This window comes from Galeopterus variegatus, unplaced genomic scaffold (genome assembly GCF_000696425.1).
Source record: "Galeopterus variegatus unplaced genomic scaffold, G_variegatus-3.0.2 Scaffold5021, whole genome shotgun sequence".
Taxonomy (NCBI): Eukaryota; Metazoa; Chordata; class Mammalia; order Dermoptera; family Cynocephalidae; genus Galeopterus; species Galeopterus variegatus.
Window position 1 is genome coordinate 50,457 of NW_007731132.1, and position 15,665 is coordinate 66,121.

The 15,665-nt window shown below is 34.9% G+C and overlaps 1 protein-coding gene across 1 annotated transcript in view; it reads right to left on the bottom strand.

Annotated features, from left to right (window-relative positions):
* ASPM (asp (abnormal spindle) homolog, microcephaly associated (Drosophila)) overlaps positions 1-15,665 on the bottom strand; it is a 65,750-nt gene that overhangs the window by 34,282 nt on the left and 15,803 nt on the right. Inside the window, 9 exon segments of the mRNA XM_008588757.1 lie at positions 4,188-4,316; positions 4,429-4,571; positions 4,667-4,874; positions 6,704-6,925; positions 7,402-7,487; positions 7,575-7,720; positions 13,514-13,689; positions 14,182-14,312; positions 15,000-15,141. Coding sequence (XP_008586979.1) covers positions 4,188-4,316; positions 4,429-4,571; positions 4,667-4,874; positions 6,704-6,925; positions 7,402-7,487; positions 7,575-7,720; positions 13,514-13,689; positions 14,182-14,312; positions 15,000-15,141 — 1,383 coding nt within the window.

Here is a 15,665-nt window from a genome sequence, read left to right on the forward strand (position 1 = left end):
TTACAATTTGAACAAAGCAATACACAAAAGAAGAAAAAAAAAAACCTCTTCCTTCAGCACAGAATATGTTGTGCATTATGCCATGGAGGCTTAAGAGAACAGAGTATAGTTCGAGTTGTGAGAAGTGGTATCTGAGATGCAAAATGGCATCAGTTGTCAAAGAGGAGCCAGCTGCCCTGGGAACAGTAGAGAACACTGCCCCCCTCCATATCTCTGTTTCTGGTATTTCTGATAATGCTCCTGTGAGGGATAACATATTTTATGTCTGGCACCATTCTAAACATTTCATGAAAGACATGCTTAAACCTCACAACAACCATAAAAATTAATGAGAAGATACTACTCTTATTACCATGAGGAAACTGAGGTAGACAGGTCAAGTGGCTTGTTAGTCTACTGACAGCATAGGCAGGATCAGAACCAGAAAGTGTGGCTTCAGAGTCCATGCCCTTAATCACTTTACTATACTGTCCAAGGCTAGATTTATCACTTTACTTCACCTGCACTGGACACTAGAATATGAGTTATTTCCTCTGGTGGAAAGGAACAAGTTATAGCATGTCTGACAACCTTTTATGTTGATGCCTGGGACAGTCTAGCACGCAAGGGTGGGCTCTACACAAAGATTAACTATAGATTCTAATTATTAATTAATAATTAATAACAATCAGTGGATGGTATCTGTGACTGGAGGCTGCACAATATGGGAACACAACAATGGAAGGGATCAAATTATTATTCTAACATTTGAAAAAAGTAATCAACATATTGAAACAAATACTAAGGAATGGTAAGGGCCATACTGGATCACTCCTCGGAGGAGAAAAGACTAGACAGTTCTAAAATTGGTCTAGGGGAATTATGTATCACAAGTAGATTAAGCCTTCTAACATCAGTGTCAGTGTCCCTGGGAAACCTATGGCCTATAGGGCTACAGAGATGCACGTTAAAAACACACCCCTATTAGTCAATAAATAAATAAATAAATAATTTTTTTAAAAAATGATGCAGTTCAAAAGTGTATAGCATTTGGGCCAAAAGTTATCGGGGCTAGGGGCATTCTGGACCAAATAGGCTAAGGTGAATTTAAATTCACATCTCAGTTTTAAGATCATCTCTACCTCAAGCAAATCAAAATGCAACAACTTTATGTGACATTAGAGAAGCTAGAGACAGAAAGTAAATAAATTCAAGAAGGCACGTATAGTACAAAAATTAGCAACTATTTGAAAACTCACATGAGCTGATGCTAACATTTTCTATGCCTGCAGTCACTGACCCTTCTCTAAGTAAGACTGTGTATCGTCATTCTTAATCCCACACTGCTGTGGACCTAGCTAGTCATTCTTTCTTTTATTTTGCCTCACATATGGGCCAAATACTAGGATTTACTTTGCATTATGCCTAGTTTATGGCTATCTGTTGACAGGAAAAACTGAGAGCTAGAATGTGTGAGGGAATTCTCGGATAACTCATCAGGTAATTCTGATTACTTGCCAATGTTTCTTTGTCACTATGAAAGCTTCAGCCTCTCCGTTATTAATGGATAGTTTACATAAATTATAACAATTGCATAAAAATAAAATATAAAACCTAAAAAACAGCTATCTTAAGATAATGTATATATGCCTACTAGCTTGTAATATTTCTACTAGGATATACAGGGAGCCCACTGCTTAATGTTCTAAATGGAAAATGAGAAGATATAATTGGATGTTAGTGTAATTATATAAAAGACGTATTGTCACCAAGAGAAAGGAGAGAAACAGTGGTCAGATTGGGCCAATGAAGTTTAATCATAGGTATAGAAACTTCTTTTAATTTAGTCCTTCAAAAACAGATAAATTTCCACTATTTGTACTAAAGAAATAAATCAAGAAAAGAAATCTCACCAGCAAAAAGCTAACAAAATTCTACAGTTAAAATCTGATTACTACAAGGCTCTCTTGAGCAGAAAATAAAGCACTATATATACTTATACATACACACAAAGGGTCTTCAAAGAGTTCATGGAAAGATTCTCATTATTTTTTAAATTACATTTTTCCAAGAACTTTTGGAAGTACCCTCATATTCTGATTGATATCTGTTTCTCGTAATTATAAAACTCTCGTTTAATGACATATGAAAAGAATGAATCAAATAACTGGCCAGGAGATAGTTTTTCCTGAAAACTTTCTTAAAATAATTCTCCTACAACCTTCCAACAGTACTATTAACCTGCAAGTGATTTGTGGGCAAGGAGGCAGCTCCTGAGGAGGACGGGACACAAAGCATATGTAGAAGCAGAGAAGACCATTTACGCGTGTAAGATCCTACTCATTTTCCAAAAGTTAGTACAAAAACTTTGAGTGGACAAGAGCAAATTATTTCCACTAGTGTTGTTTCCAAGTCTGATATGGTTTAAGAATACCAAAATTTACATGTTTATTCAGTCACTAAGAACTCTATCATAAATGCTTTGTAATTCAAAATTGAGGAGCGATACCAGATGGAGCCTATTTCTAAATCATCAGCCACTTCAAGGCTTCACAGAGCAAGAGGTGGCAAAAGGCACAGCTGTGACCTTCGTAGGAAGTTGCTTGGAGGAGGCAGGGGAGAAGAGGGCCTTGGTGGCCCCCAGGCTAGCAAGACCACGAACAGAGTTCCTGTGGACCCACATAGCAGCGAGAAGCCACAGACAACTGAAAGAAGGAGCCACTTAGAGGCTGGTGAGTCATCACAAGGGACTGCTGCACGGCCCACCCCATGGGAAATGTTTGGAGCATGGGTCGGGGGGGAGAAGGGCCACCAGGGGAACACTGTGGCACAGCATGGTCAGCTGATCTGTCCCCAAACAGTTTAGGTCCACTCAGTGGAGACTGGTCAGGAATATAGAACTGCAGGGGGTACAGTTTGCTGAAAAGACTCAGGCCCAAACCAGAGTTTCCACACAACCCAGGTGTTCCAGACCTCACAAGACCTATAAGTACATACAAGGTCAACAATTAAAAACTGAGCTACACAAAAAGGCTTCCCCAGGGATCAGCAGCAAAGCAGCAACTTAGCTCAACTACAGGGATCAAGTGCTGGTCCCCACATGAAGATCCCCCATTTTAGAAGTAAGCAAAAGACAACAAATCAGTTCCAGTACGGAGTTTAAGTGGTAGGAATAGAGAATAATCCAACACAGAACTGAAAGAAAAAACAAAATACCCACAGATCAGAGACAAAGTCTGATATTAACTAGTAAAGGTCTAACACCACCAAGAACACCTACTACAAAACCTAGAAGGACAGGAAGCTCCCTGGGCTCCCAAGCCTGGGAGCAGGAAGGGCCGTGGGCTTCAGCCACACTATCCCAACAACTATAACCAGTCCAGCAACAACCACTGAGCTGCCACCAGAACCCCTCTGGTCCCCTCTGCTAGAATGAGAGGTGTGACACAAACCTCAACCACACCCCCGCTTTTTAGTCCTCCAACCCTATTTCCTTTCCCCTTCCCTTCATCTCTTCCCCACAACTGTTCCACATCTTAGAATCTAAAAAAATAATATCAATAAATAAATTTTAAAAAATGATATTTTTCTCAGAATTAAAGAAAAAAAATTTTTTACTGTTGGGGTCACAAAGGGAAACAATTAACAACATCTTTATCCCTGTACCCAGATTCTAAACATTTTGAAAAATAGAACAATAGAAACCAAAATGCCACTTTTAAAACTAATAAATGACACCAGGAGATGGTTTAATTGTAAAAAAATAAAAATTTAAAAAAAAAATGAGCATCCTAATTGAACCACAAAATCAGACATTTGATGTGCAGGCCCAAGCAGCACTGGTTGAGGTCAAACCTCACAGAGCACAGCATGAAAAATTAATGGAAAACTCCTGCTCCCTGGAGGCAGGCTAGATTCCAGTAGGAAGAAGGGAAGAGCTGAGTCAAGCATCCCTAGTTCATTCTTCACAAATTTACAAAGCAGATAAGTTATTCCTCTTCCCTATAGCCTGGAAGATATATCAAATAAAGGAAACAGAAATTAGGGAGAAATATCCACACTCAGCCAACCCCAAATACATACACACACTTATTAAATTTATCTCAATAACATCATTTTCAGTAAAATGTAAAATCATATCAAGAATCAATCAACTGGCATCTATGAAGCACAATTCACACTATGCTGTTTTCCTTTTCTAGGAGTACCTGATGACGTTTTAGATCTATTTTTAGTTTATATTTTCTCCATGTTGTCTGTATAAGCCGAGCAGCTCTTATTTCTTTGCGAAGATCCAAAAGCCTTGCACAAAGAAATGACAAATAGGTAATAACCACCTAAGACAAAACATAAAAGATGAAGACAGAACATCAACAAGGAAACACAACTTATCATCATCTTCTGAAAATCTTATTAAGAATTATTAAAAGAAACTCTTCATTTACTTACCTTTTCGTTTGGAATTGTATTTGACATATCTGAATGATGAATCATAGCAGGTATTCCACCAAGGTCTCTAACTGCAGATTTAATCAAATGAAAATTTTTCTTTTCATTTTCTAGGAGCTCTTTGTACAGTTCTGAAGTATTTTCTATTATGCAAGTGAAAGACAGAAATTAGTCTGCAGTAGCCAAAACTCAGACATGGCAAAGAATTGGAAAAATTAATTAACAAAAAAGGACTAACCATGATTTAATGCCTTAAGAGACATATCTAGAGAACTATCATCAGATTCGGATGATGAATTTAACACCACTGAACCAGTTTGTGTGCATTCCACGGTTTGGGTAGTACGCTGACATATAGCATCAAAAGGCACATAGCATGGGTGGTAGTGGTGGATCAGGTAACATAACACACGGCCATCTGAGAAGGACACTGTAAAGTTCTCTACCTGATGAGAAATAGCAGAAAAATAATCAACTGTAGTTAGATAGTAATATAGATACAATGGTTTTGTAGTCTCTTACTTCCTTTTAATAGCTAAGAATATCATACCAGTTGCTAACAGAACCTAGTATAATAACATATTCATAGCCTAATTGTCAATTATGAAATACTAACCATTCCAAAAGTAGGATTTGATTATAACATCACTGTCCTAGGTTGAATAGTGCCCCTCAAAATTTCACATCCTTCCCAGAACCTCAGAATGTGACCGTATTTGGAAATAGGGTTATTACAGATTTAATTAAGGTGAGGTAATACTGGCAGAGGGTAGGTTCTTAATCCAATATGACTGAGATCCTTATAAGAACAGGACACACAGAAACAAACTCACAGGAAGAACACCATGTGATGACAGAGGGAGAGACTGGACTAATGCATCTATAAGCCAAGGAATGCCAGTGATTGCTGCCAACCACCAGAACTTAAAAGAAAGGCATGGAACAGAGTCTACCCTAGAACCTTCAATGAGAGCATGGCCTGGCCAACACTTTGATTTCTGATTTCTAGCCTCTAAAACTGTGAGAGAATAAGTTTCTATTTTAAGCCACCCCATTTGTAGTAATCTGTCATGGCAGTCTTAAGAAATTACAATTATAGTCAATTCCCATTGTTTGTGAACACTGAATTAGCAAATACTGAACCATTGCTCATAAGGGAAATACAGGGTTATGTTCCTATGAGCCCCTGGTCACAACATTGTCATCAACCAATATATGACCTTGTTTTATGTGTGCTTCTGATTTGATAACATTAAACTCACAGCCAACAGAGCTATAATTCATGCCTGAATGAAACTTACATAACACACACACTTTCTGCATATGGCTCCTCACAGTCTTCTCTTAGGAATCTAGACAAGTGCTTCTGCCTTACACTTGAGGGCCATTTAAATGGGAAAGTCACCAACAAAAAGCAGAAAAGTGCAAAAACCACGGCACAAAATAGGCCAGGAAAAGCACACTTGTTTATGTATGAGAGCTGAAACAAGAAGGCAGAGTGTTCTAAGAATAAGTGCCTTGGCATTTTCACATCAGCAAATGACCACAAAATGCCACCAGTATGGACAATGGCATTAGAAGTAAATTTTAGTAGTATGCAAATTTCAAATATGGAATCCAAGAATAACAGAAATCAACTGTATCTTCTTCGGCTCTCCAGTACTTAGCTAAAACATAGAAGATTATCCATATATTTGACAATTTTTCTCCTAACAGCTTCTTCAAGGTGTAACAGTTTACCACATTTAGTTACATGTACTCTGTATCACTGTTCCTATTTTATATTCCTTACCCAAGTGCCAGAACAGTTTTTTTCACCTATTTACACTTAAAAGTACATCTCATACAGAAATACAGTAGCAATCTAACAAATGATTACAGGAAGATTTAACTTAATTTTGTTTTTTCTTCCTCCCTCTACCCAGTTGGTAAGGTTCTCCATTGTCCTATTCTGCTTGGTGGTTTTATTTGCATTTACCTTTATAATAAGGTTATAAAATCCTTTTGTGTCCCAGTTCTATGTAAGGATCTTCTATTAAGACTAGGGCAACTTCTTTCTTAGTGATAAATAAAATTATTGTGCATTGTACAATTTGGTGACATCTTAGATTAGATGAAATACGGTATATGACAATACACTCACTCATTTGAGGAAAAGTTTGCTTACATCTATAATCTAAATTATTTAAGAAATGCAAAAAAAGATTAAATTAAATTAACTTTCATTAAAATCTATTTAAAAATACTGGGTTAAAACAAAAACAATGAAATTTACCTTTTTATTATAGAAGGCACAAACAGCATTTACCCACTCCATCAGTAACTTTATGCTTTCACTATGTTGCTCAAAGGATCCACCATTCCTTTTGTCTTTTTTCTTATTAATGACAGCATCAGAAAGGCACGATAGTGCAGACATTGTTTTCTTTATACTCTGTGTGTGTTTTAGAAAGTCAATTTCTTCCTTTAATTGATCTAAATTCAGAGAAATATCCACCTGAAATGCACAAGAATAAATACATTTATATTTTCCATATATTATTTTGAACCCACAGAAATTAGAGTGACTGTCCTCTATTCAGAGAAACTGTAGAGACTGAAAAATATAGTCAGAAGTATTAAAAGTCTAAGAAAACAAAGTGCCCCAAATGTATATTTTATCATGAAAATCCACGTTTTTAAAAATAGGCAAACACAATCTACATAGAAGTGACAGAATGTTTAGCAGTTAAGAAAATGGGATTTCAGGCCACAGAAGGCTGGGTGCTAATTTCAGCTCCACTTCTTATCAATGATGTAAACTTCAGCTTCAGTTTCCTCACCTAGCTTGTAGGGGTATGGCAAAGATTATATTGAAATATATATAAAGCAATTATCACAGTTCCTGGGACAAAATACACACCCCACAAATTGCTTTTATGAATCAGTAAATGAAATTGATAAAAAGTGCAAAATGTACTGAATACAGAATACCTGAAAAGCAGATGCTATTTTCCAAAGCAATGCAAGAGTTTTTTCTCTATGCCTATCCACGATATCCTTAGATAGAATTGTATTTCCTACAAATGAAAAGACAGTTCCTTAGCACAATATAGGTAAATATCAATATTCAGTGAGAATAATTTTTATGTCTATTCAGTGTTTACCATGTTCATCATGTAATTGAATTCCTTGTGATTTAAGAACCTGAAGAGCAATGTCCACATTGTGCATCTTTTGTAGACGACTTATTGCAGGAATCCTGAGTTTTTTTGAGAGATTCCAGTTCTTTGTGAGAAGTTCCATGGCTCGCCTAGCAATAATGAAATTTTCAGATGAAATTTCTAGGTAAAAACATGTATGAAAAATAACCTTTATTTAAATATAGTTATTATCCACGTAAATCCCAATAGTTTAAGGGCTTTAAGGTCAAAAGGACCTCAAAAAGCTCTCAAAACTCTGTTATTGAATAGTCAGCAATTAGAGTTATTTCTCATTTTAAGTCTGTGGGTTGAAGGCTATGAACAGATAAAAAGAAAGAAAAACTGAGACATACGTAAATGCACATGTGAACAAAATAACAGCATTCTACACAGAAGGAAAGACCAAAGGGAAGGAGAGAGAGAAGAGGGGACTGAGGTGTATTATATTCTACACATCAAACAAGTACGTTGTTTTCTTGTTTTAGTCATGGTAAATCCCACAATCAGGTATGGTGAGCCCATTTTTTGCAGATGAAGAAACCAAGGCCCATAGAAGTTAAGTAACTTGCCTACGGTCATATAGGTAGTAATGACAGAACAAAGAAGAGAACTAAAATCCAGTTTTATCAGTTCCCGTAGTCATTCTCTTATATATACATACCAGATTATAAGAAAGATATTTGAGTGCATACCTAAAATAGATGTGTACACCAGAGTTCAAATTCAGGCCCCTAGGTCTGAATCATCTAGGTCACTAGTATTTCATTCACTAGACAATAGTCAATAACCACAGAAAAAGCAAACACCAACTGATTACTGTATGTAACTAAAAGTTTGTAGAATTCTTCGCAGAGCCATAGTTTCTAAAGGTTATGAAATGACTTAAAGATCATTCTATGCACAGCACCCAATCAATGTAGGAAATAATTCTGCAACAGTACACCAACCCATTACCCTTGGCATTAGTGGAGTAACCTTTCTGAAGTATTCTAAAGTGACCTCAAAGTCTATAATATAGTCATTTTGCTGACAGTCAACAAAATGGAAATTTGGATTGCAAGATTGAGTCTCTTATCTGCTGAGGGTTGATAACCAACTACATATCATGAATATCAGACATTGCTAAGTCATCAGTAACTCCTCTAAAGGCATAAAAAATGTCTGTCTTTGTGGAAAAATAGCACTGAATATTAAACAAATCCTTGCTCCTAGAAAGTAGAAAAAGTCTGAAAACATAAATTCCTATTGGCCACAAAAAAGATATGGTGGTTTGAATTTATAAAATAAACAAATTAACTAAATATAAAAGTAACACAGGATATACTTTTACCAAATGATCTAGCCTGTACGGAAACTACTCAAGTGAGACAAAGCTCTGATAATGTTCAAAAGACTATTAACTCGTAAGAATATTGATTAGGAAAGAAAGGAATGTTCACAGAAATTTAACTTAGAAGGAAAAAAAGGGACATGTATGTTGTTTTTGAAAAACTGGGGATTCATAAAAATCTAGGAATCTCTTCCTCATAAATGGCAAAGAATTCCTGCCTTCTGGCAAAGCAGTCCTTTGACCTCTGTTTAAACCTTCCAACACTGTGAGCTGGTTTCTTCCCAAGGGCAGGTCTGAATATTGGCAAGATTTTATATCTAACCAATATTCATCTTTCTGAAGCTTTTATTGTTCATGAATGGTTATTCTGCTTGGTAATAAACATTTTAATCACTTTATAGCATAAGTAAGCCTTTCAAATATCTGAAGGCTTTATGTCCCAGAATTCTCTCTTCTGTGAAAGTCTTCAAAAAGTTCATTTAAAGATTCATATAAACTTTTTATTCTATTTTTCCATGAACTATTTAAGTACCCTTGTGTTACTGTAAATATTCACAGTTCTTTGAATGATTCTTTCAACAAAATAAAAAATACAACTAAGAGCTTAAGCAACAGGATAGAGCAAGCAGACGAAAGAATTCCTGATCTCAAGGACAGTATTTTCAAAATAATCCAAGCGGGGAAAAAAAAAAAGAATTTTTTAAAATTAAGAAAATCTAAGAAAGCTACCAGACAACTTTAATCATACAACCATCTAAACTATTCCAGAAGGGAAAGAGAAAGGAAAAGGAATTCAATTCAATGAAATAATAGCTGAAAAATTCCCAGGTACTGGGAGAGACAGAGACTTCCAGATCCAAGAGGCTCAAAGATCTCCAAACATATTCAACCCAAAAGGTCCTCTCTGAAACACATTGTAATCAAACTGTCAAAAGTCAAAGCCAAAGAGAGAATCCTAAAAACAGGAAGAAAAAAGCATCAAGTCACCTGTAAGGGAATCCCCATCAAACTAACAGCAGATTTCTCATCAGAAACCCTATGTGCCAGAAGAGAATGGGATGATATATTCAAAGTACTAAGAGGAAAAAACTGCAAGCCAAGAATGCTATACCCAGAGGGCTATCTTTCAGAAATGAAGGGGAAATAGTGTATTTCCAAGCGTTCACCACACCACACAACCAGCTTTACGAGAGCTGTGCACCTGAAACCCAAAGAACGTCAATCACCACCATGAATACATGAGAGGGAACAAATGGCATTGGTAAGGCAGATATGCAAACAAGAAAGAGAAAGAAACTATAACATACAACCTCAAAAAAACAAAGAACACCTAAGATGAGCAATAAGGTGAAAGAAAGATAAGATATGTAAAACAACCATACAAACATCAATAAAATGCTAATAAGACAATACTTTAAATAACAAGCCTAGATGAAAATGGATTGAATTCTCCACTCAAAGACACAGACTGGCTGAATGGATTAAAAAACCACACACACACAAAACCAATATACAAAACTCAGCAGCATTTTTACACACCAAAATGAACTAGTAGAAAAAAAAAAAAAATCACGAATGAAGTCCATTTACAATAGTTGCCAAAAAATAAAATACCTTGTAATAAACAAGGAGATGAAAGATCTCTACAGTGAAAACTATAAAACACTGGTGAAAGACATAAAAGAGGACACAAATTCCATGTTCATAAACTAGAAGAATTAATGTAATGAAAATGTCTGTACTTCCTAAAGCAATCTACAAATTCAATGCAATCTCCTTAAACTACCAATGACATTCTTCAGAGAAATAGAAAAAAACAATCCTAACATTCATATGGAACACTAAAAGACCCTGGATAGCCAAAGCAATCCTGAGCAAAAAATAAGTAAATAAATAAAGCTGGAGGCATTACATTACTTGATTTCAAATTATACTACAGAGCTATAGTAAAACAGCATGGTTCTGGCATAAAAACAAACACATGGACCAATGCAACAGAATAGAAAACCCAGAAATCAATCCACATACTTATAGCCAACTGATCTTCAACAAAGGTGACAAGAGCATACATTGCGAAAAGGACAGCCTGTTTAAAAATGATGCTGAAAAAATTGGACATCTATATGCAGAAGAATGAAACTAGACTCTTACCTCTGCCATATACCAAAGTTAGCTCAAAATGGATTAAAGACTTAAATAAAAGACCTGCAAATATAAAACTCCCAGAACAAAACACAGAAGAAACACCACTTCAGGATGTACGGATGGATAAAGACTTCATGAATAAGACCTCAAAAGCACAAACAACAAAAGAAAAAATAAACAAATGGAATTATATCAAACTAAAAAGCTTCTGCACAGCAAAGGAAACCAATCAACAAGAGTGAAAAGACAACCCACAGAATGGGAGAAAATATTTGCAAACTATACATCTGACAAGGGATTAATATCCAGAATATACAAGAAACTCAAATATCTTAACAGTAAAAAAACCCCCCACAAATAATTAGATTAAAAATTGGGCAAAGGAGCTGTCTCAAAGGAAGACATACAAATAGCTGACAGGTACATGAAAAAATGCTCAACATCACTAATCATCAGTGAAATACAAATCAAAATTACATTAAGATATCATCTCACCCCAGTTAGACTGGCTATTATCTAAAAGAGAATAACAAATACTGGCAAGGATGTGGAGAAAAGGGATCCCTTCTACACTGTTGGTAGGACTGTAAATTAGTACAGCCGTTATGGAAAACAGGATGGAGGTGTCTCAAATTACAGATAGAACTACCATATGATCCAGCAATCCCAGTGCTGGGTATACACCCAAAGGAATGAAATCATCATTTCAAAAGAATACCTGCACTCCTGTGTTTACCTCAGGTCTACTTACAATAGCCAAGATATGAAACCAACCTAAATGTCCATCAATGGATGACTGGAAAATGTGGTATATATATGCAATGAACACTATTCAGCCATAAAAAAGAATGAAATTCTGCCATTCACAGCAACATGAATGAGCTTAGAGAAAATTATGTTAAATGAAATAAGCCAGGCACAGAAAAAGAAACACTGCATATCTTCACAGATAAGTAAGAGCTAAAAATAAATAAGAAAGAAAAGGATTAAGAGAGAAAGAAAGAGACACAAAGAAAGAAAGACGAAGAAATAAGGAAACAATAATCACAATAATACATTGAACTTTCAGAAGGAGAGAACAGAAGTGTGGTTAGTAGAGGCAGGAAAGGGGGTGGGGGGTTAAGAGAAATTGGTTAATGGACATAAAATAACTATTTAGGAAAATAAGTTCTATTTACAGTCGAGCTAGGCAGCTATAATTAAAATCAGCTTTCTGCATGTTATCAAATGGTTAGAAGAGAGGAGGTCAAATTGTTCTCAACACAATGAAATGATTACATTTTGTAATGGTGAATGTGCTAATTTTCCTTATTTGATCATCTAACATTGTACACAGGTATTAATATTCAACTCTGTACCCTACAAATATGTACAATCAATTACATTTCAATAAATAAATAAATAAATATTCTCAGTTCCTTCAACTGGTCTCTATAAGAGATGGAAATAAGGGTTTTAGTTTATACTCTAAAAATATCTCTGGTTGAAACAAAAAAGTTAATAAGCGCATCCAAGTAAATTCTTTCCTGTTCAGTTAAGTTTTCTGACAGTTTTAATTTTTGCATAAGATTGCCTGCAATATTCAGGCTATAAGATAATCAATTTAAAACCTGACAAGAATATGCCAGGTTAGAAAACTTTACTGTAGAAGAGATATTTTGTGAAGGCCATTAGCTCTGTGCTTCCCATATTTTGAAGTTTAACTGGCTGTTTTGAAGCTTAACAACTTCTTAAATACAGAAAAAACAAACAAACAAATCTTTGCTTTAAATATATCTCATTCTTTGATCCCAAATGTGCTTCCTTGATAAGGTCGTAATATACATTGGAGAGTTTCCTAGAAACAAAACGAATGTCTCCACTCCAGATATCCTAAATGTCATTCCTTCCAAATCAGAAACTGGCAACCCACTACTCATACTAAAGCGAATTTTGAGCACTCCAGTTTGTTAGTGAGGAAATATTATAATCTGAAGTGGGACATCATGAGTTTATGTCTCAATTCCACTCTGTAAAACTTGGGCAAGGCATTCTACCACTTCATCTTATTTTCCTCATATGTAAAACAAGCTTACCACTTCTAAAAATGGTCTTAAATGATATGAAACTCATTAAACCACTATTGACATAAAGTGTTATTTAAATGTTTGAAATTTTCCTGTTCTCTGCAATTCCTATTCTGAAATGTGAGTAGTTCTTATCCACAGACTCTAGTCACATGCTGGCAGGAATAAAATTATGGATAGGAGACAAGGTATCTACGCATAAAATTAACACCATTTTTCTGAAAGAGAAATCCCAAATTTTAACTTTAAATCTATTCCATTACATGGAAGAGCAAGAAATATCATGTAAGTACAGAAAAAGATGTTTTCCAGAAAATTTTAGTCTATTCCATTAAGCAAAACATTCTATTTCTTATACTTACACAAGACGAACTCCACATTGCAAGTCTACAGCAAGATTTGTGACAGCAAAATCAAATTCATGAAATGGTGTCTGAACATGGTTAACAGGTAATCCCAATAAGCTAAGATGACGGGAAAGGTCACCTTCACCACTTAGGAAATCTCGTGAAAAAGCCAAAAGAATTTCTTTACTAGCCTATAAAGAAACAAGTTGCATATATTATAACTTCATATTATAATTTTGTTTACAATAAAAGTAAATCCTTCAAATCATTCTGCACATATAGATATAAAATAAAATTAATAGTATAACAGTAATAATAGAAATTGCATGTTATTTTCAATTTAAGACCTTTTCAAAAATTACTAATAATAATACATTACAAAAACTAGCATTAATTTGATAATATACTACATCAAAATTAGGAAAAAAATTTCCCCAACAATTAATTCCTCAGAATTATAATTTAATTTATTGTTAAATCAAAATTAAGAATAAGGATAATGTGCTTAAAGTCAGGAACTGTTAGAATTACTGACAGGACTAATGAGACGGTCATTCCTATTCTACCCCAGAGTACTGTTATTTGAAAAACTAATATTTTTCTATATAGAAAAAATAACATAATAGCAAGCAAATGTCTTAAATGGGAAAAATGAAATATAAAACAGAAAATAAAAACTATACCTTGAATTCAGCATCTTTACAAAAGAGACAAGGATCATGATCTATAAGTCTGGAAATTTTAGCATAATCAAGGAAACAGACCAACAACAATAACTTTTTCAATGTAAACTTGGACAAAGCTTCTTCATGACCTTAAATAAAGTACAAAAGAGCACTGCAAGTTAATCTGTAAAAGGCAAGTTTCACCTTAAAATATGATAATAATAATGTGCTAGTAAAAAAAGTAGTGTCGAGCATAAATAAACCAGTATGTGCTTTTCTCAGTGCTTTACAAGTATGAATCCACTCAATTCTCACAATAACTCTATGGGACAGGTACCATTTAATATTTCCAATTTATAGATGAGGAAACAGGCACAGAGACATCAAGAGATTTAATTGGTCATACTCGGCAAATATTTAATATTTTTTAATTTTAATTTTTTATTATTAGCATATTCATTATTACAAATCGTGATTTTTTCTTTATGCCCTTTACCCAACCTATCACTCCCCAAAAGCAAATATTAATGAACACCTACTATATTCAGGCAACATCCTAGGTGCTAGATATACAGTAGCAAACTACAACACATATGATCCCCATAGGACCTAGAGCCCTAGTGGGGGTACAGGGTAAGTAGAGAAAACAAACAGGAAAGAATAATTATAAATAGTGATGAAGAAAACGATGGAAAATAATGGGGGTGGAGGAAGAAAGGGTAGTAGACCTATTGAGATTAGTTTGAGAAAGAAAAATGCAAATAGAACCAGTAAGAATGACAAGAAGCCATTTATGCACAGTATGGAGAGAATGCACAGTAGACAGAAACACTTACCATCTCTATACAGATGGGGAACAGCTGGGTGTCGATACTCAGCTGCTATATCAGGATTCCAAAGTAAGCGATTCAGAATAAACACAGCCAACCCTGTGATATCACTGTTGTCTTCCAAAGATATGAGTTCTCCATAAACTGTCTGAAAAGAAGAAATTAAAGCCAAAGTCAGAATTATGCTATTTCTAAGAAGTAAAGGGATGTGACTGGAGAAGGGCAGACGAGGATCTTCTAAGAAACTGGCAATGTACTATTTCCTACATAGAATGAAAACGACATGGTTATTTGCTGAATAACCTCTTTAAACTGTACTTACATGCGTTATGCATTTTTTAGTGTATACGGTATCCTCCACAATGAAAAAAGACAAAGCTCAGGATTAACATAAATTCTTAATCATCTGACAGCAATATTTACGTTTTAATTTTTTCCTTTAAGTTACAGAGCTATCAAATATACATAGGCTTGAGGTTCAAATTTAACTAACTGTGCCACTAAGTACATCATGAAAGTACAACAGAAACCTAAATATTCAAAACTTCCTAATAGTTACAAGTAGAAAACCATCTGCAAATCATCTAAGAAAATAATTTGGGAAGCACAGATCTATTTATAATCAAGGACTTAAAAATAAAATTAGTTTAATACCAACATGCCTATTAAATG